Below are 26,291 nucleotides of genomic sequence, written 5' to 3'. Positions count from 1 at the left end.
TCCTTTTCTTCAGGGCTGCTCTCAAGCCAGAAATTCCATTTCAATTTGATCATAGCATTTTAAAGGTGTTCAGCAACACATAATGCTATTAAGGATCTAACACTTCCTACTTATAGGTAACTTAATAGCATCTCTCTTATTTGGAAATAGATTTTTAACACTTCAGTCATTTTCAGATTTGGCTTGAAGAGATTATTGCCAACAGCATGATGTTTTCAAACTCAGTAATTAGAATGAAAAAAAGATAAGCCTACCGTATAGTAAGATCAGTTTTTTGGTAGCCCTCATATTGCGTACTTCGCTGTAAAGCAGACATATCCAGTTCAGGACTGCCACAGACAAGAATTTCAACCTCTTCTGGACGAAGTAGCTGCCAGAAATTAAGAATAAAGTGTTCGTGTGGTTTTTTTTAAGAAAAAAAAGATGAGAAACAATGCTACTAGATTCAGATTGAATTTTTCTTTCAGCATTATAGAAAAAATAACAATATAATTCAATATAAATCTATAACTTAGATACATACTGTTTTATAGAAATACTAATTTCTCCATACTTTGGAGAATCTCACTGCTGGATTTAGTAAAAAGCAAATTACTGGATAACATCATATTTTAGTGTAGTTCTTTTGTTCCTCACTTTTTCATTCTTACATTTATTACACTGATTTGTCACCTGATTAGATTACAAACAGGTCAGAAGAAAATGAAGTTTGCACATATGGAATTCAGAGGGAGGTCTTGACCTCAACTTTGCTTTCAAGTTCCATTTTGTTTACACTGAAAAGTCCCACTGGAGGTTGATGAGTAGCAGTGGCCAACAGAACTTGACTCTTAGTTGTACACACTGCTGTGCATAACAAATATACGTAAACATGTTTAACAAATCAACATGAACACCTTTAGCAAGTGCAAAACTTAGACCTGCAGAACCTACTTATTCATTTACTAAAACATTCTTGAAACTGTATGAAAGTATGCCATGGCATTTTGATAGCTTTTCATTCTCCTTCCAGAACCTTCCCTGCAATTAGTCACATGCTGCTTTGATACAAGTGTGTCACACTCAGCTAATTTCACAGGCATGAAGAAAATCTCACGAAACCTGTAATTGCCTCTTCTTTCTCTTCTTACTGAACAAGGGATGATCTAAATCACAGAAGGCATCCCCAATAGCTAAACAGGACTGAATACGGAATAATGTTTAATCTCAGCCTCACTGAGTGTTATTCCTTAAGAAAGTGATTGGTGTTTCCAGGAGTCACTCAAGACCACACAGACAGAGCTGCTCTGCTGCTCAGAACTGCAGGGAATACAGAGAATCCTTGTAAATATTCACACAAGAGTCCCTGAAGTGTTTGTGAATGGATACTGAGAAACCTAACCTGTGAAGCCCTACCTGTTCTCCAAGGAACACTACAGAAAACAGTTGATTATCTGCTTAGTTTCTTCTGCTTATGTTGGGTTAATGAACTACCATGATTAATTAAGGTTCTTCACAAATCCTAAAATCATCCAGCGTGATTTGTTTTAGATAAGTCCTTCTCACATATTTGAAGCAGAAGAGTTGTTTCATTTTATTCTTACCAGTAATGCATATGAAGCACAGACACTATGAAATCCGTAATAGAAAGCTGCAAATTGTTTGTAGATTGATTTGTTGAGAAGAAAATCAACGTAGAGCTGGACATACTCTAAAAAAAGAATAAAACATTTTGTTACACCATAACAATTTTAAATAATAATTATTTCTGCTCTCTTGAATTGTACTGAATTAAGAAAAACAAATGCATTTAATTTTTAATACTATTAAATTGGTAGGCATACCAGTAATTTCGTTTTCACACTTAGTTATAGAAAACCTAGGCTTACAAGAAGGGAAAAAACCAACAAACGTAAATCTGCCACACATGTGTAAACTAACACATATTGAAGTACCTTTCCTATTCTGATTTGTGACTGGAATTTTATCTCCATTTGGCTTTAAGTTGTAAGATTTTATAACACCAAATTCTTCCTGAAAAACCTGGAGAAAAAAAAAGAGGAGTGGAGGTGAGCACTGGAAAATACATTAATATACTCACAAATCACAAAGCTTGTGTTTATTATTTCATGTATTTCCCTTGTCTCCCTTAGTAGCACATGCTATAATTCTGAGGGTTTGGTTTTTAAAAACTAAATATTACAATTTTCAAGAAATTCATGTTCAAAGAACCAGCCTCTGTGTGCCCCAAGGCCCCACCACCAGGCTGGTCCTGAAGCAAGCTTTAATGCCCACGCAGTGGTATTCCAAACAATTGGCAATCACACAGCAGTAGGCCATTCCATTGTAAAAACGTTGGTAAAAATTACTGAACGAGTTCAGAATCACTTAGGACTGTGTGTTTAATCACCTGAAAGGTTGAGTAAAAATCCTCTTCGACATTGCCTTCATAGGACAGAAGTTCACTTAATCCATGGGCCAATTCCTACAAAATGAGTACTCTTTAGTAAATCCACAGAACTAAGTGATGTACTTTGCAAGGACTTGTATACATAAAGTATCTTGGAAAAAGTTGTATATTTAAGATGTGTACACAAAGAAAAACTCACTGCTTAATTAATATGTGTGTATATATATTTACTTATTTATATTTCAGTATAAAGCATTACGTTTTTCCTTCTACTATGGAAAAATATGTTTAGAATGCTCATATCAAATTTTGGTATTCTAACTTCAAGTAGATCAACCGAAGTTCTGCTATGCTAGAAAACATAGAGAATTTCTATTTTAAACAGAGGAAGAGGAGACTTTCTCAGCCTGTGCTGAGAAAAAGGCTGTTTTAAAACAGTCTATAGTTCAAGCATCAAATATAAATAAAACAGGTTTTAAATCAGTAATTTAGCCTCTTAAAAAAACATAATACTTACAGGCATAACCTGAAACAGGTCATCTAATGTGACATTGCAGATGCCTACAAGTGTGTTATGGTCACAAGGAACAACGGGAGGGCTCAATAATTTCTTGTAACAAGAGGGTGGGAAACGAATATCCAAGGTGATGCTATTATATACAGCAAGTCCCATAAGCTATACATGTCAAATGTTAAGGGCAAACCCCACACATTCTTATTATAGGTTGTATTTTAAGTAACTTGGAAAAAGTATTTCCTGATTTTACTCGTCATAATCTAATACATGTCAAACCAGGGGAAGAACCAAATTTTTTTTTTTTTGACTGACAATTTTTAATGCACTGTTGTATTACAATTTAGTAGCAGTTAAAATCGTCAAATGATGCACATCGACAAGAGTCTTCGTCGAAATATTCTATACAAGCATTTTTATAACAAACCGTTCTAAAGTATCGTTATTAAAAAAAACTTCTCAAGAACTGTAGATAAATATTCTTAATCTAAAAATTATGGAGAGCATCCGATATAGTAACTTTTCTTTTAAATAAATCTAAGAGCACAAAGACAAACCTGCACTGGCACTACAGCACATCAGCTGGCATATTTAAGTACATCTTGTGAAACAAATTTGAAATTATATCAAAAATGAGAAGAATCCAGTTCGTGATTCAGCTTTTCACTAGAATAGAATCATTCTGTTCGAAGAGACCTACATCACTTCTCTAACTGTAATGAGTACAATGGGGACAGCATCATCTCATCTTGGAGTTACAAGCATGTGCTATCATTAATCCTTTGTCTGAGGACTTCATAAATGAGCACAGCAGAAAACCTAGGAAATAAACTTATGCTCAAAATCGCACGTGGCTTCCATTCAGTAAAAAGAACAAAACCAAAAAACAAACCCACATACAAAAATACAAAAAAGGCCACATACTGATCAAAGAGAACTTAAACGAAGTATTAATGCATGCAGGCTCATTTATGTTTACTGAATGAAACACATACAAAATTACAACTTGTACACAAAAGTTGCACGTTCAATCCTAATTGCAGTTTTTCTGACTATCAAATGTACCACATACCCACATATCGTCATTTTCTTCCTATTTTTAGTTCACTTGCTTGAACGACATTCGTTTTATACATTTAAAATAGAACACAGGTGAACGTACAACATCTGAATGAGCTTTCAGCAGCAGCTTATTTCATCCTCACACCAACTCACAGACCTGTTATTGGTTTAGCACCATCTGGCAGACATAAAAGGATACAGCTCCAACCAATCGGAATTCAGAATAGTTATCGCATTGAACCAATGGCAGTGCGAGTCCTTGTGGTAGGTGAACATGCCTGCAGAACAGGAACGGTGGGTGGCCTTTACAAAGCCTGAGCTTCAAGGAAAAGTCATGCAAAGTCTCACTCTCTCACACACACACACTCTGGTAGGGGCCCGTATCCCCGTGCTGTTCTCAGGGCGTGGGCAGGGGCGTGGGCAATGACCACCGAGGGCAGTGCCAAGCCCAAAGCAGACCCAAGCCCACCAACCCTGTCAGATGCCGGCGCAACACGTTCTGGAGTGCCTCCAGTCGTGGATGTTCTGCACCGTCTCTGTGCAATCTGTTTCTTCATTGCAATTCATCATATGTACAGCCAGAAACATCACCTGTCTAACCAAGAATTTTCTTGCCACAATATAAACCCATTCCTTCCTTCCTTCCTGGGTCAACAGCAGATGACCTTCTTTAAAAATAGTGGCATGAATCCCATGATACAAATACCATAAGCTTTACCCTCCTAGATTAGAAAGCTGTAAAAGGTTTATCTTATGCACATGCTAGGAGCAAAGAGGTATGTTTCATATTTTCTGTCAAGAAATTGTATCAGAAGTTAAAAAACTCTCAAACCACAAACAACCTAAAATAGCCACTCCCTGGTCTAAATCACAAGCTATATCCTACTGGTATCATGACTATAGGTAAGTTTGCCTGCCATTTGCATCAGACATGGATTGCTCAGTTTTAAAGAGTGATAGAAAGTAAAAACATACGTAATGAAACCACAAAGCAGCTTTAAGATGCCTAGGAAGTATTGCTCAGAGAAGCAAGACACACTCTAGTGAAGTGTGCCCTAACAGTGAAATTAACTTCAGCAATGCAGAAGTAAATTGGACAAAACGTGATGACTAGTTTTAATTTGGTGGGATAGAATGATTCGATAGTTTATTATTGTTTCCACAGTTTGTACAAATCAGAGCACAGAATAGTTCTAAGGCTCTCTCTCTCTTGTAGGCAGTAGCTCACCACATCTGTGTTTGAAGATGAAGCCGGGTAAAGATAATATTTAAATACAAAATCAAACTCTTTTAGATTAAGAATAAAAGTCAAACTGATGTCTTGGGGACAGCTAGTTCTTATTAAAATTTATAGGTGAAACTCTGCCTTCCTATTTTCCCCTCCTACTCTCTTGAATAATCTAATTTTAACTTTTGAACTTTAGCTCCAAAAGGTGCTCACAAATGTTTAGACAGTGCCTTTACCAGAAGCAAGAGAACAGTTGTATGTAAGGCAAAGCCATGTTCACATACTGGAAGATGGCAGTGACGCTGGAACAAAGTAAGTCTCAAATCCCATTTATTAATTGTCCATACTGAGATGAAGAAAGCATTGGCACACACAGAGGAGGACAGACAGCTGAGTTAATTGGGAGTTCTTTAATTTCAGGGCTTAAATCTGCAGGATCAGCTAACCTGGAATGGGTAATAACAGTGATGTTTGCATGCTTTTCCTACCAAGCTTCTGAGATGCATTGTTTGCAACTTAACTCCCTTTCCAAGGGACAGGAACATTTCTGAAGTCCCTCCACACCTGGCTGATAGTCGTATCAGTGAAAGAATTTACACTTTACAGCGAGAAAGCCTGCCAGAGCTGGTAAAAAAAAAAAAAATTACTCTGTAATGTTTCTAAACTCATCAGTTACCAAGCTCTGCTGACAACATATTTTTACTAACAGAACTGTCAATCTTAGAAAACATTTTCTCCAGGATAAATTGCTTCCTATTAAGGTTGTTATCCCCAAATGTCATGTCTCCACACAGACCCCTTTTTACTACAAAAAGGGCTACAGGCAAATAATGATCTCAGCAGATTTGAGGACATGTTTATTACTTAAAACTCTGGACCTCTATGAGGGAGTCCTATTGAACAACAGAGGACCATGCATTAGAGGAGCATGAACACTTCCAGGAAAAGAGACAAACTCTTGCATTCTACCAATGACTATCGGGTGTTACACTGAAGTCCCTGGAAACCAATGTTTCTAATTTAAAAGTTAGTCCAGGAAAACTTTAACCCACAATAACATCAGTAACGTATCCATGCACAGCTGAGGAAAGCTGACTCATTTGAGAAATTAACTGCTTGTTCGCAAATCCTCATTCATGTCTTCTGATCTCCTATTTACTCAACACATTTTCCTTTTTTTTTCCCTTCCCCTTGGGTCTGCAAATATAATTATGGGCTCACAGGTCCTGGTAACAGCAGAGGCAGCCTATATTGTTTCTGCACCTCTCTTTCCCGAGAGCGTCTCAGACTACTTTAAGAATACTGGCCCCACAGACACCCCAAACAGAATACTTGATGAGAAAGATTCAAGTAAAAACTGGCTTCTATCCATACTAATAATAGAAATAGTGCTAGAACGCTCAGACTCCGAGTGCAACTGTTGGTGCAAATGGAAACAACTGACACTGAGTACAGTAACAGCATCCAACTGAAGCTACCTACTAAAACCAGGAAAACTCCTTAAATTAGCGATATGAAGACAGTTGAGGGCAGTGTAAAAGAGAAAATAGAACTTGAGAAGAAAAAAGCAAGGATGGCAAGTAGCAAACAAATACATTTGGCCTTATCTCTACTAAATACTTTCTAAACAGTCTACTTCAGAGGCTGCTATATGTCTCTTCCTATATTGGAACAGAAATATCATATTCCAACTGCAACCAAAAATCTTAAGTGGAAGAAACATATTCTTAAATCCAAATCTAAGAATTCACACATAAACTTGTGTGAATTCTAGAAAATTTCCAAGGGCAGACAACCGTCAGTGTTTCAATGGCTTGCATAGCTTTTTCTTATTCTTCTCAGCTTGTTAGTAAGTCTAGCAATTCACCAGCACTCCCAGAAAAGAAGAATGGAAACAATCCTTTCAAAGGCTGAATTCCACTTGAGCTACAACAGGTTTAAATTACTCTTGTCCTATTCCATAAAATAGTTGATGGCCTCCTCCCATCTGCCCAGAGGTAAATCAAGATCCTGTCTTTGGAGAGAGATGGAAACACTCTAACAATACAGATGCATCTGAGCAAGAACTTAAAGGAAAATCTACTGCTAGTCTTAAATCCCCCGGCTTTCTATCCAATGTTGTCACTGGCCTAGGGGTGCTAGCAAACCACAAACTTTGAGCCTCCGGTTTCTGAAACGAAGTGTATCATGACTTAAGTCTTAGAAAGCTGCATCCTAATTTTAATTCTAAACCTTTCCATCAATCAAAGATTTGTTCACACTCTAGTTTTGTCATATCACTAAAGAAAAATCTCATTTTTTTTAGCAATGCTTGAGAATCTCCTTCTCAAAAGTCAAGATTGCCAAAGCTCTTCAAGTACTCCCTACTCTCTTCGACCTTCCTCTATGTCAGAACTTCTTTTCCATATGCAATTCTAACTTGTCCACTTTTGTTTTCACATCAATTAGTAACTGGTCTGCTTAATACTGGATTAATGAAGAATTCTTATCATCACTCTTTTGATAATTTAAAATGAACAAATTTTCATGTTGTACTGAATAATATTTATGAGGACTCACCATAATCTGGGTGAAAAATCTGGCGAATCAGAAGAAGAAACCATTCTTTTGTCAGGCCACCCATATCAAGACCAGCTTCCCCTAAAAACGTGACTTTCAACTTCTTTTTCAGATCTGCCCGCTTCCTTGCTAGCTATTGCAAAATTGGTAAAACGAGAAAAAAAAGGTGATTTAACATGTTATCACTACCTCTAGCCATGGAGAACACATCTCTGTCTCTAACGCTCCTGCTTTATTTAAACTTTAAATTTGTATAATCTCCTACTAATAGGTCAAAACTACATTAAAACAATGACTGAATTAAAGAAGTAAGACAACCATGAACGCTTCACATCAATCAGCAACTACAATGCACATGGCACCACTATCTAGGCTTGCAAAGTCAGGCAGTTTGCAAATAGACTTTTAATATGGTACTGGATACAATGAATTGAGTCTGTCTGGAATATTTTGGATCTATATAACTTTTTACCTACACAGAAAACATTCCATCAGCAAGAAACGATAGATTAAAAAAAAAACTAGACACCCTTTGGAGATATTTAGAATTAAGGAGGCAGCTAAAACTTTCAGTATTTGGATGCTGTTCAGCATAAAATACTTGCCAGCAAATGTTTTGTAAAACTGTTTTTTAGACAGCAGTAACAAGCTCTTTTCGTTCCTTTGTCCTAAGAGACAACATTTCATCCAGGTATGCAAAACAATTAGATTACAGCCTTTCACAATTAAGAGTGATATTTCATATCAAGTCCCTAATACAATTCTCTTTAAATCACTAATAACTGGCCAGCTCCAGAGAAAGCATTTAAACCAGTCAGAAAGATGCACGTGCTAAAATAATTTTTACATTGCTAACTGCTCAAGTAAATGCCTGTTGCACAAATTTTATAACTATTATTTATAGCTATTTGTATTATTTGACACAAACTATTTATTAACTGAGGTGGTTTTCCTTTGCAAATTAGTATTTTTAGTTAGAAATAAAACTAGCACATCTTGCCCCCACCTTTCATTCCCCACAAGTTCAAGAATATGGATAATAGGACACATTTTACTAGTCACTGAGATGGGCAGAAGAAAACCTCAGAAATAAACAGGAGAATTATTTTGATCTTGTTTTCACCACTTGGACTTATTTTTCGATACCACCAATACTGTTGAGAAATAGTAGGGAACTAGATTTCATTAAATAATGTTTAATAGCAAGGTTCAGTTGATATGGAAGGATTATTGACTACTTTAAGGGATACATCTGTTTCATTTCTAAAATTGGAAAAATTACATTCAAGAATGTGAGGAACTGGCAAAATCGAGATAAGAACATAAGAAAGTCTAAAATGATTCTTATTGGACAGAGAAGTTAGTGAAGGAATATAACAAAAACCTTCCGAGAATTAGAACAGAACAAACTCATTAGTGATTAGTCACTTGCTATTCACGCTCTTATCATGGAACCAATAACCTAGTAATTATGGACTGTATCCTTAAAACAAAAATTGCAAATGCATACCACACAGCATGCAAACGTGTATGGTTATTATGGGCTTAGCTATAGAGCAGTATAAGGGCAGAAAACAAAGCTCTGAATGCTGAACCCAATCCATTCTGCAGCACTGCTGTTGTGACAGTAATTTAATTCTTTGTATTATACACTTATATTCCCAATGTCTTAGTGCAGAAAGATTTAAATATGACTTATCAAACTGAAATCTAAGTGCAATAGATATTCTGGCAGCAGCACACCATTTAATTACATTTTTTGTTACCTCATCAAGTGAATCACTAACAAGGTGCGTCCTCCTCACTTTCACATTTAGGAACAACATATTCATGTCAGGCTTCTGTCTGCGAGAGACTTTATCCACAAGGCTTTGCTATTTGAGTGAAAAAGAAACATCATACATGCAGAACCTTAATTTAAAAAACAAAATGCCATACTTGTTAAGTGTAAAAAGCCCTTAGCATCTTGCATAAAAGACATGACCCTAACATGACAGCTGAAATATCTTTTCCACTGCACATAGCATTTACACCATATTCAAGCTAACTTGTGAGGAAGTTTAAAAAGAAGGTATAGAATATCCATCTCATAAAAACTTATAATATACCAACAGATGAGACACAAAGGTTTATCATTAAGTGACTTACCCGTGCAATACTTATCATCTGTTGTTCTGAGTCCCTTTGAATAATAACCTTTTTTGCCTCTATAGAAATGATAAATGGATATTGGCAGAAAGAAAACCTAACAACAAGGGAAAAGAAGATACAATATTTCCTTTTTAGCATCTAGCATGTTCTTTTTTCAGCATACAGGAGTGAATTAATGCATTATCATTCAGTAACTACCTTCCCCCATTGATAGTACTTTGCAAATAGCTGCTGTGCTGTATACAGAGATACTCAATTCAGAAGAACAAAATGTATTTGCAAATACTATTGTGACTAGTAATAATACTTTTCCTCCACAAGGCTCTTTTATTGTTCATCATTATCAATAGACCAGCTAAAACCAGCTATCTTCTACTTTAAATACTAAATTTTAGTTGCTACACTGAATTAATAAAAACGGTTTCTCCCTATTAAATACAATAAAAACAGCTATCTCAGTGCAGCATTTTTAGGTACACAGTAGAAATACTTCCCATTTGTCTTATCTGCTGCAGAACTGATTTTCAGGGGAACTTATTTTGCATAGGTACTTCAGATTTAACCCAGGATTACAAGTTCTTAGGACTTCTGAAATATCAGATTACAGCCTTATACCACTGCAACCAAATAACACAAAAATTTTGTACAACTTCAGAATTCATCAAGGTAGTTAGAGAACTCTTGTGACTTTTTTTATTCCAGTGGCACCACATGCCTGTTTTGGTGGAACAAATTATTCTGAGTTTTCCTCAACTGCTGCTAAAGACAAGGAAAGTTAAACATGCAATAAACAAAAATCTATGTTTGGATGGCTGATATCTCAAATTAGCTTAGTGAAGTCTTGAAATATGAAGAAATTTTTGTTCATCTTGTGAGTCAAGCTGTAAAGACTGAGTGATACATAATGATATGCAGAAAAAAAGAGAGCTATAGAAAATAACATTGTTATTAAGAAAACATTAGTAAGATTTAAAACTTCAGCAGAAAGATGAAATGCCTGTTTCTCTACATGTTTCTAAACCGCACTACTGTTCATCTCTCACAAGAAGATAAGTAACTTTGCAAGCTTTGGGTCTGTAAAGACTTGACTTCGGTGGTGATTTTCATGCAGAAATGGTAAGACTGATTTCACTGGAATAAACATGATCGGAGCCACACATATCCAGAAAATTAAGATACATTTTCATCATTAAGTAGTAAGTATGTACACAATGCCACTTGCTATGAACGTACTGGAAGTTAAAATATTTTTGTAGTAAGACACAATTAGAAGTCTACGCCAATAAATAATAAACTCATATTATTATCATCTATATTTTATATTTCTCCAGTTTGCAAACACAGAATAAGCTTTATTGGTTATCTCACATCCACGCAGGAATAAGTATAGTAAATAGTAGCTATACTATGTTTTTCCAATAAAATACAGTATTTAATGTGGCTATATATACACATAAAGGGTATGTATGTGATGTACAGACATGCTATATATACAGTAGATAGACACGGTGTAGACACGGTACTTTGAAATACTACTTAACAAGAAACAAACAGTAATTCCTCTTACCTGTGAGAATTTCCATAACATTGCCAGTTATGATATTCTTCCATAAGATCAATATGATCAAGTGTAGAATTATAGAAATCCGTATATGAAATAATAGGAGGACTGATCAGACTATTTGCAGCATCTATAAAGAAAACAGAGAAGTCTTAAAATACTGCCTGGATGTGGCATCCTGAGCACCACTGACCTTAGAAAAGCCAAATCAGATACCAATCACTCTGTTTCAGTCTTAGCTACAGAATTACAACTACAACATGACACCATATTACATATTAATTGCTGTAGAAAATAGTAAATCCCTAGTTCAGCCCATTTAGGATAACAGAACCTCTATTTGGCTCTAGCCCACTTAGAGACATACACTAAGTTAAGACTTCATGGACAAGGAATGTTATGTTCTGCTGAAACCAATGAAAAAGCAGTTTAACAGCTGGATTTTAACAGCTGGGGGCACAAAACAGTATAGAAAGATACAGCAATTTTCTTAGGTAACTACTATACCATCTAGATACATCAGTACTTGATCAAATGAAGAAAACCAATTCACATTTACGCAGCCTATCTCATTATGTAACATTCATATAATTTTAAACTGCTAATAAGTATTCTCTACTTGCACTTAAACATAATTTAATTTTCATCAGTCAGAAAGTAATCTATTTTGAATTACTCAATACTCGTTTTCCCAGAATTAAGGAAGTAGGAACTCTTTCATAGATGACAACACACATTTTCGTTTTAGATACAGTTGAGCTTATATGAGTAGGTCACTCTGGACAGGCAAGACTGTACAGGATGCTTTTAAGTAAAAATTTTAGGTTGACACTGAAAATATCCTCATTCCAGTCTTAATTTTTACTTGGGGGTTTCATTTTCTCCTAGAAAGAAGAAAAGGTTTTAACCCTTCAAGAAAAAGGGGCTGACCTTAAGCCTCCCATTCCTGCAGTAAATTCTCTGATCGCTATGCTATCAGAGACATGTGGAGAGGAAGGTTTGCCTTTGCAATGGTCAAATTTGCCGTGGTCTGTGTTGAACTGTATAGGGATTTAGGTGGTTTTAGGCTGTTAGTTTTCAATTTAAGAGGCATATGCATTGCCTTATATCTCTTAGATGCTACATACTTCTGTGGGGATTAAATTCTGGCAATTACCCATTTAAAACAGTTTCTTTTATAAATGCTAGATCTATAAATTGGTTACTTCTGTGGATTTTTGTTCGAATGATCTTCAGTTGTTACAGGAAAATAATGCATAGCAATTAACCTCTACTGGAAAGCAGGTATGAAGACTTGACAATAGAAGATGTATTTTGTTGCTTACTACTTTTTGGCATTTGCAGTAGCTAGCACTGTGCCACCATCACTGTCAGTCTCCCCCAGAAGAGGAGAGGCATAAACTATTCCCCCCACGGGTCTATACATACACACAAACGTACATATATAGAGATATGCGTACAAAGTTCAAGAAAAATACCCACTAAATAAAGCCAGGACTTTGGTTGCTGATGGAATCCACCAGGTACACTTCACCATGGGTGGAAACTCTTCAGGTTTTGCAGGAAACAGGCGTAAAGAAATAAATTGCAGTAGCCTGTCCACCAGCTGCTTGAATCTCCTCTGTGAAATCCTAAACCAAACATGCTGCAGTTAGTCTCACGTGATCACTGCCCACACTAGAGTTTATATTATCAGATTTCAAAGTTAGTATTTTAAGAAAACATGCTTTTGTCCTATCCATAAAAACAAAATTCTGAATAAAGTTTGAAGTGGCATGTTTTTAGATACTGGCACACAGTATCTTTAGTGCACTCCTAACGATGCTTTTTAATGCCTGTGATATATAAATAAAAAAGCAATAGTCTACTTGTTCTTGACTTCTAGTAAACAAAAAGAAAACAAAAATCCTTAGCTATTTAACTCCACAATCCGAATACTGAGGAATTCAGAATTTTTTTTAGATACTTGATCCTATCAAATAAAGTGTAGAAAGTACTTCATACACTTGTGACAAATGCATATTGTAAATTATGTGCTGATATCATAACAATATACAGAAATGTCTAGATTTATTAAAGCATTTTTTAAATAAGAGCTTTCCTTTTATAACAGTTTAGATTTCTAATACATGCTTCAAGAATAAAAATATCCATATGCCTACCACATCCTTAACCAAGATGATAAACCTTATTTGTAAATATCAATTCAAATGAAACATATATTACCACAGTTTTTAACAAATCTAGACACACTACAGGGTGGTAAGAGGGAAATATAATTTCCATCCTTGCAGAGAAAACAAACCTTTGATAACAGATCCCCTAGGAGCTAAGGGAATTGTAAATACGGCCATTCACACATTTTTTTGTACCCTAGATTGAACTTTTTGCCCAGTCATTATAAGGAAGACAACTTACATGCCGACTTAAAAGTTGCCCTTTGGGCAGTTACCCCCATATGAGTTTTAGTGAGGTGCTGCTGGAGTTGCTTTAAGTAATTAAAAATCTAATGCCCTTACTACACTCTCTCACCACCTCCATTACACTACAAAGCAGGGATTTGGTTTCATTCATGGTTTTCATACAATACAGTGAAGTTACATTATCTTTTGCAAATTATGCAAGATAAATCTTTATTTAAGCAAAGATTATAAAGATGTTTGTATTAATAACACGTTCCTAAAATCTTTACATACACAAGTTATTTTGCATGTGTTATGGAAAAACAACTTATTTTGCAATTAAGGCTTTTTTGGAATAAATATATTAATTTTTACACATATACAATTTTCATCTATAAATCAGTATCACTTAGTGAACTATGTCCAAATGTACTTTGAAAACAACAAAAACAATCTCTTTAGTCAATTAAATTAACTTTCATATAATTTACAAAACAGTCAACATCAATGGAAATACAGTAACACTTGTAATCCTAAAAATGGAATTTGTAATTTTATTTTATTTTATTTTTTTACTTTTTAGACCAGTGCACTAGGAAATGATGGTCAGCTTCTGTTAAGGCTGCTATCTGTCTTAGCAAGTGAGCATAGATGACATAAGTAGAAGTGTTACTAAATTGAGGATTCTGCAAAAGATTAAGAAAATGTGTTAGGTTAATAAACTGCATAAAGGGAGAAAAGTCATTAGGATTTTTTTCTTATGTCTGTTGTTGCCAATACAGTCATGCAGGAAAGGAATTCGTGAAATTGCCATGACAATGGTAAAACTATGAGAGAAAAAAAAAAAAGGCTTGTAACTTCTAATCAAATAAAGAACCCCATAACATCTATATTGTAATAGCATAATTATTTTGTTTCATAAGAAAGCCCACAGGTAATAAAGACAGTATTCAGTATCTTTTTCTGGATCATCATTTACTGTGTGGCACATAAATGACACTCCTGAGCGATGTGTTTTCCACCTTAGTATTAAGGATTCTCACAGTTCCTCTCTTCCTGCACATCAGTCCAAACTTACTCACTCTCTTACACAGGTGTTCATACATTCCCACTTTAGGACAGGATATATTCCTTACAACTACCAGAGAAGAAAACTATTGTCTCAAAAAAATTCATTTACCATCTGATCTCAAATAACAGCAGAAATCTCTGCCTATGTAAGGGTTATCTACACCGACAAAATTTGAAGGGGAAATCTACTATAAATGCAATCCACTATAGCAGCAAAGGTAATAGATTAACCCAGTCAGAAATTAGACAACATAGCCAGTCAGATAGAACCAGAGAGGGTCTGCTGGATAAAATGCAACGCTGTAGAAAGTTACAGCAATACCAAAAGGTGCATATACTGAAACTTCCTGGAAAGATCAGAGTTACAGCATATCAAGAAAGCAAATCCAGGAATAAAGAAAAAATACGAACAAATAACCTGCTAAAACATTTGTTCTTCCAACCCACAAAATGACAGGAAACGATTACATGTCTACCTGGTAGCTCATCGTTTTTATCCATGCAACCTTTCCATGCATTAAGCTCCCAGTCCCATTATGCATACCCTCCCTACACTTCTTCCATATTTTAATACGTTCTTATAGCAGGAAATTAAACGTGAAGCATCTCAGCTATACAAAGTATCTTGTTTGCATAGTATACTGGTTTATAGATTATAAGCAGACGTATACTTAAATAAAAATAATGTGTTTCTCTTACCTGCAAAAGTATGCAGTATGCTCTAAGATCATCTTTTGTTCGTGGTCTATGAATGAATGAAATAATTAGCAGAACCATATGTATACATCATACACACACATTAAGAGTCACAAAATCATGCACTTGACTATTTAACTTCGCTTTGCCAATACATGTAGAATACCATATTCAAGGACCTTTGCTGCTCCAGGAAACTGAAAAGGAGACTTAAAGACTGACTATCTGTTGCAGCAAAACTCAAGAGAGAAAAAAATAAAGAAGTCAGAATTGAAGAGTAAGAGGTGTTTTAAAAATGGAAGCCCATGCTCTTTTCTATCTTGGGTGACACCACAGAAGAGTTTATTTGCCCAATCTTTGATGTTTCCAGCCAGAATTCATCATACACTTCTACCACTGCAGTCTCTGTACTTCTTGGTGTTTACCTGCTTCAAGGCTTTTGCACAACCACAAACACAGTAACAGCACAAAAAAGGTAGTACAAGGTAAAAAAAGGAATGTCCAAGGGCTGGGTCACAGGTAAGCCACAGCAAGACACCATCTTTTGTTATAGCTTTTAGTGAATCAAATTATGCATGCTCACTTCTATTACTTCTTGCTAAAATGTTGTCATTGCCCAACCTTGTGACTTTGAGCTATTCTCTTCTGCATCTTGCACTGCCATTTCTATGCTGTTGCCCCACATAAACAGTACTGGAAAGTAAACTGTGGATCACAACTATCTAGCTTAAAACATCCTAGCCACTGTTGAGGATCTGGTGGGCTGAAAATGTTTTTCTCTAGATAAATTCCTTTATTCATCTCACAGTTCAGATGCCCAAATGACCGCCTTGGCAACAAGCAGTTGAGATTTTGTGGGGGAATGTACGGCTGGGTTGGGGTCTGCCTCTCAGAGGTTTAATATATTTCAGCAGATTTGCCTGCCAAAAAGGGACAGTTCTTGTGAAACAAAAAAGTTGTATCAGAACATGCACCAGTTGTGAGCGCTGGCATAGCACTAATGCAAATATGTGTTATCATTACCCTTTCCATTCTTGCAGTAGACCATTAATTATTCCTTTTAGGACTGACTTCTGAACATCTTGAGGCTATGGAAAAAGGAGAGGAAAAATCATATTTGATGTAATTATATATATTCCATATACAATACTGTAAGAACAAGCAAGACTTTTCTTTGCTTATGATTCAAGCCAACTAAGAAAACTTTGTGTTACAATGCTGAGCTCCCAAGTACCTTTCTTCTCAGAGTGTTAGCTGAGGCCTGAAGTTGTGCCACCAGTGGACTTCAACGTTTCACACAATTTAAACTGTAAATGCAATTTCTAAATTACTCCCACCATCCTTTGTTACCAAGTAAAATACCTACTTTTTGCTACCCCCATCCTCACATTTTCCTGACTTCCCATGATGAAGTATTCCATCATAATCCTGCTATATGTTGCAAGTGGTCTTTTGAGATCTGCCACAGAACAAACTGTGTGTTACTAAGTGGCAAAAATTTCCTCCTCTTTTACTAGAGCACTTTTCGTGATTCTACAGTAATCCTCACAGGACCATTTAAAGTATGTTTTGAGAGATTCTTCAGAAATTGTGCCTATCTGAGAAAAAATTCTGGTATAAATTGCTTCTTAGCATATTTCTTTGCTGAAGTAATTGTTACAATGTTTTAAAACATTAATTCTTTTATTCTACTTACAGTATTTAATAAGGCATCATAGACAACATTCACAAATTTTGCATCGATTCCAGAGTCCTCAATGGTATTAAATAGAGAATTGCTATCTTTCTGTAAGATAGGTAACATATAAAGTGTTTTAGCTATCTTTGAAAAATAAAAACGGATGTAACTTTTTATTATCAAAACATAAGAATCTAAGGTATGTTATTAATATGTGAAAGATTAATCTAAACAACAATAATCCTACACATTTGCAATATTCCTGTAACTCTATTACCTTGTTCTGTTTTAAAAATATGAGTGTTTCAGATAACGAATTACATCCAGTTTTCATCTTTCATCTTCGTTGTCAATCCATCATCAGACAAGAGCAAAAATAAATCATAAGCATTCAGTATTTGTTAAGTTACTAAAAGTCACAGGTTATTTCATCTAGGTACAGGCCCTACTGTCCATATTAAATATTACAAGCACAATTTGCTCTGTAATAGACAGGAGATGTTAATTTAGCATGAATTCAGAAAGTTTTCACATACAAGTACGATCTTTCCCAAGGAAAACTGAGTATGCCATCACAACACAAGAACAGCTCTGCTACTTGAGCCCGTATCACGTTTTTTCATGGACAAGGAATTTCTGTTTCCAGATTTGTCTGGGCCTCCAAATTAGTTGCATTAGCTTCCATGTTTTTAAATTGGAATTTGTGTAGAAGTATCTACATGGTCAAAGTGTCATAAAATGAACTACTTACTGGAATCTTAAAGCTCCATATACACTTGAAATATACTTACTTAAACTGGAATCAACAAATCAAAGCAATAACAGACTTTCTAGCAAAGCCAGGTGAGATCATACCAACATGATTTTAGTGGCCTTGATCAACTAGCTGCAAGACCTTAACTGATATTTTTATAAACATTTTGAAGACATAAAGGACTCTAAGTACTAAATAGTAATACGAATTATTTTCTACCTTAAATGCAGCATTTATCTCCAGGAAAGAATCAAATGTTGTAGAATAAAAATCATGTAGAGCTTTCCAATCTCCTGATGACTTAGCTTTTTCCACATCATCCCTAGAAAGAACATATTAAAATATTTGTAATATAAGAGTTCAATCTTCCCAACCACTTAGACTTTAGACTGCAGTGTAACTCTAAGCTTTCCTCACTAAGCACACTTAGAAGACAGACAAGTATAATATCAGTATCTTTCTAACATCTTGCTTGTCATTTTAAGACCATGGAATTATAAGAGAACAAAAGCACAGTTTGTGTTTGATACACCTGAGCAATGTCTCTTATTCAGGATGTTAATTCATGGTGTCACAGTTCAGTATAAAAATTAACAGAACAAAATCAGGCTGAAGATACACTGACATGGAAAAATTTCTGAGACTAATTTATTTAAGCATGCAGGCTCCTAAACTAGTCACATTCACAATCATTTGTACAAAATTTTACTTCTCTTCAAATAGAACAATCTTTGTGTGCATCTGCACATGTCTCTTAAGAGGACAATAAAATCTGTGGATTTACTCAGCGACTTTTTAAGTACTGGACGTTAAAGTAAGTATATGTAATTCTGTATAATACCATAAATTTAAAACCAATCCAACCAAGTCAACATCAACCAATCTTCGATGCAGTATTTTATTTTGGCTATCTACAATGCTGGTGATAAAATTCCCAGTTTGCTCCCTGCCAAGTAATTTCTTTGTATTAGATATTCAAAGAAAATTTACCAATGGGACATACCAAAAATGCTAACAACTTCTTAATTCTTTGCTAGGAAGAATAAAATTCTTGATAATTACATAACTAGGCAGCAGTCAAATATCAAAATCTGAATATTGAAAAAAAATTAGCTTTTCAGATCACCTGAATATCAACAAAGTATCAACTCTTATCAAATTCTTTTTATACATGTTTCCTTTTCCACCAAATACACATGCTGACTAATCTAAAGGCACTCCTTTTCCACCCCGAATACACAAATTTTCAAATGTGGAAAAGAGCAACGAAGAGTATACACTCGTACAGCTCTTGGAGTGACTGTGATTTGATTTTTTTTTCCCCCATCTGTTTGAAGAACAGAAGAATCAGGCTTCTTCCTAGGAGTAATTTTCCCCATTTTCTGACTAAGATTATCCTAGAGTAAAACCCAAGGATATTACGGCAGCATAATGCGGCTCTGTGGGTGCTGAGACCAGGAAAAAAAAAAAAACAACCCAAAAAACTCCAAAGTCATGCTTTCAATGAATTAGTTAATACCCCTCTAAGAATATTTATTTCCACACTAAATAAACATTCTGATCACGTTCTGCAGACAGAATCCCATAGTGTACACACACTTTATGGCATTAGTTTCTCAAAAAGTTGTATCGTGCACCAAGTACTGTAACAGTGCTGGAAGAATTCTAAAGCAGATACAGTTTTGATTAAGGGTCTGTAATGATCTGAAAAAAAAAGAAGTGGAACATAAGACACTATTTCACATCAATTCTGCTTCTAGCCGAAGGAGTGTTACAGGGCAGCAGCATAAACAAACCACCAGCAGCATAAATAAACCACTGTGCAGATTCTTTAATCTTAAAACTCTTTTACTCATAGCGCCTTTCATAGATAAGTGCTAGAACAGTGTTCACACTGCTTAAAATTGTGGTCATGTAAGCAGCAAGGATACATGAAAAAAGAACTAAGTTTTTGCCATAAAACTAATACTGAAAATTAACACCCTTTAACATAACGCATGAAGAAAGGTCACCTGCACTTTTAGCCAAAGTTAGAAATAGCGTGGTTCACATAATCATTGCTCCAGGTCCTCAAATATGATGTTACACATTTAAGTGTCTGATGTGTGGTTCCACACAGGACTGAGAATGCCCAGTACCTCAATGGACACATTTTCCCATAATTGACAGTGCAAACAAAATACTTAAGACTGAAAGGGATTTTCCAGCCTACAATCAGCCAAACATACTTTTTTTCCAAAACCGAATATCAAATGAATGTCAAGAACTGAATTTCTAACTCTGAAGTACAAGCTTCGCCATTTCTTGAACAGAACAACACTTCAAGCTAGATCCAGTACTGTGATAATTTTCACAGTAACAGAAGTATCAACTCCACCATCACAACTAGATCAACCACTTCTCAGTCTTACTGAACTGTTTCCTCATGCGAGATTAACAATATCAAATGTATGAATTAAGATGAAACTAAGAAAGTCCAAAGAAAGAAAGTACTTTTTTAGAAACACCAGTGTAACTTACTGAAAATCCTTCACAGTTTTGTTTCGGATGGGAAGGGAAGGTTCAGGAGGAATCGGCGCTTTCAGTTCGTGGGGTAGTGTATCTATAGAGATGCGCTGCTTTTGTCGTACATCGAGGCAAAAAGATGGTAGGTCTCTCACTTACAAAAAAACCCAGAAGTAAAGAACAATAAGTACAATGCAATCATAAACATTTAGCTACTAAAATACAGATATGTAGGAACTAGTTAAACAACAAAAAAATAAAAAGCACTCACACTGGCAAGTGCTTTAAACACCTACTCATCCAAGTACTTTTCTTACCACATACTCATCCCAGACGTGCTGAGAACTTCAACTAACTGAAGGGAAACAAAACTCTGTGTCTCTTGCAGGACAGCGATCACAGAGTCACAGAATTATTGAGCCAGGAAAAAGACCTCTGAGATCATCAAGTCCAGCCTATGACCCAATACCACTGCCATCACATCAGCTAGAGGTAGAAGAGTGGGAAATAAAGAGGCAGAAGAGTGGGGAAACAAAGGAATGAAGCTGAGCCTGGGAAGAGGAGGATGCAAGGGGAAGATGTTTTGAGTTTTGTTATGTATTGTTTAACTAACAATAAATTAATAACCTTATGTCAAGTCTGTTTTGCCTGAGATGGTAATTTGAAAATGGTCTTTATCTCAACCCCTGAGATTTTAATCTAATTTTCTCCCCATGTCCTGTTGAAGAAGGGGAGTGATAGAACAGCCTGATGGGCATCTGACAGCCAGACAAGGTAAACTCACAAAACCCATAAAAAAAAATATCCAATGTAGTATACAAAAACAGCCATTTTATTGACAGTTGATTCTAAAAAAAAAAAAAAAATTGCTTAAAACGTACTTTTAGTCTGATCTATACTGTACACATTTTAAAAAGCATTTATATGAATTACAATGTACTTTTGGGATAAAAGACACTATATAAAAGCCTCCTCAAAAGTCAAATGTATTAAACAAAAATCTGCTATGAATTGTCCAAAGAACCCTGTAAGTTTTTTCTAAGAGTAGCTGCTTTTTAAAACTAACTAAACAAAGTAGTATCACTGCTCTGCTGCCTGCTCCACTTATCACAGCAGGGAAATAGATGCTGCGATCCCCAAATCCCAAAGGCAGATTCTTTTCACTCAAGCTAATGACAGAGGCACTGTCACTGTGACTTAAGCCAGCCACCATTCATCAGAGGACAACAGATCAGAGCTGCGCTCAATTCCATCAGCATGGCATCGATCACAGATATGGAGCCTTGGCCACTCTCACAGCTAGATTTGAAAGCTCTTTAAAGACAAGAGTAGTAATTTAAAAAACACAAAACCAAGTGGGCACACAGATACTAAATTAACTCAAGCCAAGGTGCCAAATAATGCCGCCATGCAAGTGCTCTGCTATTGCACATCATTCCCTGAAAGCGGGACAGACTGACTTAAAAGAAAATAAGACTACGTCTTATTTTTATACTCTGAGAAAGACAAGTCATTTTCATTTAGCTCCCATTCTGTCTTCTCAATTTTAAAAGGATTAAACATAGAATTTCAACAAGCTGAATACACTGAAATGAGAAAAAAATTCTCTCTGCCTCTGTAGAAGAAACAGCTGCTGACAGACACTATTTCCCATTTCAGTAAATTGAGGCTGCAGGTGCTAAGCTGATAACTTGCACCCTGCCAGTGATGCAATTTTCTTTGAAATATATACAGCTTAAATTAGATATACTAAAACTGAGTTTTAATAATACATTTAATAAATAGTGTCAACTTCAGTACATTGTGCCATAATTCAAGTTTATTTGTAAATAGATTTATTGGCTCATCTGATATTCAAAAACATTAATTAAGATCTGTCCCTTGAGTACCATTGAGGAGAAACTTGAAACTTTATGTATTGAGTTGATAAGCAGCTATAACACAATGTTACAAGACAAGAAAAAACAAATCACTGCTGGCTGTTTGCCCAGTTTCACCAAGAAAAAAGCCTCAGTAATGTATAAATGCTTAGGGAGCGATCAAAAACTTTGAGGAAGAAAATTTCACTGATACAAAGCAGAATTGACTAGGACAAGAAAATTTAGGATGACTGAGTTCAGAACAGCAGTTATTTTCACAGTGACCCACCCAGTTACCAGCAGATGCAAATGTTCAAAGTAGGTAAAGCAAACAAATCTCACTTGCATTTGTTACATTATTTAAAAAAACAACAAACCCTGGAATAATCTAGTTCATTTATAGATTTCATACCAGATCGTTGCTGCATTAGAAGAACTGTTATATAAATTCAATCCCTGTGGCAGCTACATAGCAAACAAACATCACCCTAGCTCTCATGCTGTATTTACCAACATTACCTTTTCCACGCTTTCGCTTTCCAATGAAATTAACATTCTTTGAACTCAAGCCTGAAGTATTACCAGAATATGCATGCATATATACACACACTTCAGAGAGATAGCACGTACACAGATACCCTGAAAAGACCCACCAGCCAAGTATCATTCCTGAATTCCGGAACAGCAAAAGCAGCATTAACTGAGAAATCTGTTTCAATTCTTTTTTCCATAGAAGACGCATCTCCCCAAAACATTTTGAGCACACCTTGGACTGCTAGTAAAAATAATTTGTTTTTATAAAGCCAGGTTACCCTGATCCTGAAGCTAACAGAATATCTGCTCTACTGCACACGTTGAGCTCCATTTCAAGAATATGACTACAATAAATATTGCCACACACTAGTATGGTGTAAATTAACAACTATGTAATTCTGAGGCAGTAATTACAACTGGGACAGTATCATGTGCAGTAAGAACTGAGAGCACTTCAAGAGGGAGAGGCGTTTCGAGTTCACCATTTTTGTCAGGTCTGAGAAAAAAAAAAAAGGAGGTGGAAGGGGGGGTGGTGAGGCAGATTTCTTCTGCTTACTGAAATGAGTTTGGCAAAAGGTACTGTATTTTTCACACTGCTTGGCCCAATGCTAGATTTAATTTTACTTTGCCCTAGATTTTAAGAAGCAGATTTTCATATAATAACGTAAGATTTTATTAAGAAACTATTCAGACTGAAGCTGGACCAGAAACAATTAAGGCATAAATAATGAAAGACGGGAGCTTAGAGTTTGTGAATCAACCGCCTGTGTGTTTGTGCTAAAAAGGCTAGCAGCTGAGTAGTTAACATTGACAGGAGGTCACTTCCAGCTTCTGAGGAAAATAATGTTACATGAGAAAGGGAAAACGTTTTATTTCTCTGAGGACTTTCAGATTCTAACAACATTGCAACTGTGTATGTGGAATTCACATACAAAACCTTCTCTTTAACAACATATAGGTGAGAGCAATGGCCACCTGAAGGTTCTTGTTGCTTTTTTACTATGACCATACAGCACTTTTTAAGAACCAGCAGAGTTCTGAGCTGCTTTACAGCATCTTCTTTTTGCCTTACACCAAGTATTGCCCTCAAGAATAACACTTCTACTTCAGCTCCAGCGAGAGTTACGCAAGAGTGGGACAATTCTTCACGGGCCATCTCCAGCCACTTTGGTTTCCTTTGTGTAGTACAAAGTGACTTGAGCAAAGCACAAAATCCCATCTGATCCATCAGTTACACATAATTGCCTTTGTGTTTCAGCAGCTGCCCTTTTATTTTTTTCAAAAAAAGGTGGAAAGCACCTCCTTACTCCATAACAAAAATGGATTAAAAAAAAAAAGTCTTGCATTGACTTTTACTTTTGCAGTAAACCTAGCAAAGACACAAAGATGATTTTAGCAAGGATTCAGCCCTGCAAGGTGCAAGCCACCTTTTTTTGCACAACTTCAAAACTGACAACCTTGCCCAAGGTTTTGTTTCAGACTTGTACTACTGAGATCTCTTCACCAATGCAGTCTCTTTTCTTCCTAGCCTTGAATTCATCGAGCGCTATAAAGACTTAGAGAATTCCAGAATAATAAGGCTGAGAAGGACTTGCTCAGAAGCAAGATCAATACCAATCTGACAAATGTTTGTACAGCCTTTTGTGAAAAGTCCCAAATTGCTGAAATTCCATATGCTAGCCCAAAAACATAATTAAAAAATCAGGTCTAACCACAATGCCACCTCATCAGGCTTCATGAATCTAGCCTACCAAGTAGAATATATGGCTCTACTTCTATTTTTTCCATCAATTACCAGTACCTCATTATATCACAATATTCTTTCCTCTCACCGTTAAGGCTCTTTAGAACTTAGCAATCTTTGCCCACAAATTTTATTTTGTGTCATCATTGGCCTTCATCTTCACTAAAAAACAGCCGCTCTTGGCAATTGTTTCCGTTAAAAGCCTTAAACTTTCCTCATCCCTGCCATCCTTCAGTTGGCGATAGAAAAAAAATCTTCTCCACAAAGTTCTGACACAGTTTCTAGAAAAATTGCCACCTGACTGCAGTTAGAAAAACAGCATCTGCAGACACACTACTTAACCTTAAACTTTCTTTAAAACTGCAGATGATTATTTCATCCCCCAGGCCTACTTGTTTTTCTTATCCAACTTGACTCTATGACATAACCTCTACCATGACATAACCTCTACAGAGGACAGACCATCATTTATATCACCACCTCTACAACATTCAGCACAGCATAATTTAATAAAAGCTAGATTTACAGATTTTCTGGCACCACCACAATACAAACACTGGCAGAACACTGAGCACCTTCTTAAACTGGTAATGAAGTAGCACAGGGCTTTTGTTCTCTTACCGGTTTTGATGCTGGGTATAACAAGTTGCGTAGATGAATTTCTGTTTGCGATGCCTTCTTTCTTTTGGTTGATAGTTGTGATAAAATTGCTGAAAGTGGAAAACTGATTTTTGGGTCCTCTCTCCAACCCCTGTAATTAAGATGACAGCATGCTATAAAGGGGTAAAACATTACTGCAGAGTAATCTTACTCATGAGAAGTTACACAGAATACTTAAATACCTTTTATCTTGAAATTGGAGTGGCAATACCTAAATAAAGACTTGTATAATGATTCTGCAAGTTTGTTTCAAATCGAACCAGGAGAGGTACCATAAAGTATCTTTCCATTACATTCGAAACCTCAAGTATTAATTTGCAAGATATGAAGATATCTTTGGATTATTGTGAGTAAAACAATACAATTAGAATGCTTTCAACAAGATTCTAACTTTCTGTATCCTCATTTCTAACTACTTTTATATTCCTTACTACATCTAGTTCGGTTTAAACAGATGAAAGTGTCACATACTCCTTTTTCCAAATAACTCTAATACACAGAAGTTTACACAAATTTCCCAAGACTTGAAACGGAGGGCCAGAATTTCTCTGCGAGCTAACCTGCTAATGAAACTTTAAAAGTGGCTACCTGGGTAGAAACCTCTAATGATTCAAAGTCATCAGCATCAGCTGCCACTGAAGAAAGGGTGGCCAACAAACATTCGTTAGCACAGCACTAAAAAACCCCACCTGCTTGAGCACCTGTATGTGCTGCTACCAAGGAGTCTGCAGGAGCCTTTGCTAGGAAGCCTTGAGCACTAACGTGTTTTATCAGTGAACAGACACAAAATCACACAACGCACTTCCGAAGGATTGCGCCAGTCGGTCTGTTTGACAATGAGCGATATCAGACATAGTTACTGACTCAGGAGAATTTGCAAAGCATAGGTGGGTTAAGGGGCTGTCCCAAGATGACAGAAGTCGC

The 26,291-nt window shown here is 36.0% G+C and overlaps 1 protein-coding gene across 1 annotated transcript; it reads right to left on the bottom strand.

Moving 5' to 3' along the window:
* Positions 1–199: 199 nt before the first annotated feature.
* Positions 200–25,458, bottom strand: HECTD2 (HECT domain containing E3 ubiquitin protein ligase 2; the record flags this gene model as incomplete). The annotated part of the gene is given in 19 exon segments (XM_009877032.1): positions 200–370; positions 1,584–1,690; positions 1,935–2,022; positions 2,390–2,464; positions 2,907–3,065; positions 4,165–4,202; positions 4,205–4,243; positions 7,753–7,885; positions 9,519–9,626; positions 9,901–9,997; positions 11,471–11,594; positions 12,947–13,095; positions 14,443–14,552; positions 15,637–15,682; positions 16,657–16,721; positions 17,330–17,419; positions 18,285–18,387; positions 20,586–20,724; positions 25,329–25,458. Coding segments are annotated over 19 exon segments (1,971 nt in total), but the record flags the coding sequence as incomplete, so codon positions are not given.
* Between the last annotated feature and the right edge of the window lie 833 nt (positions 25,459–26,291).

The sequence above is a fragment of the Apaloderma vittatum genome, unplaced genomic scaffold (genome assembly GCF_000703405.1).
Source record: "Apaloderma vittatum isolate BGI_N311 unplaced genomic scaffold, ASM70340v1 scaffold42399, whole genome shotgun sequence".
Classification (NCBI taxonomy): domain Eukaryota; kingdom Metazoa; phylum Chordata; class Aves; order Trogoniformes; family Trogonidae; genus Apaloderma; species Apaloderma vittatum.
Note: the sequence above shows the minus strand (reverse complement) of the source record. Positions and strands in the feature narration are given on the sequence as shown.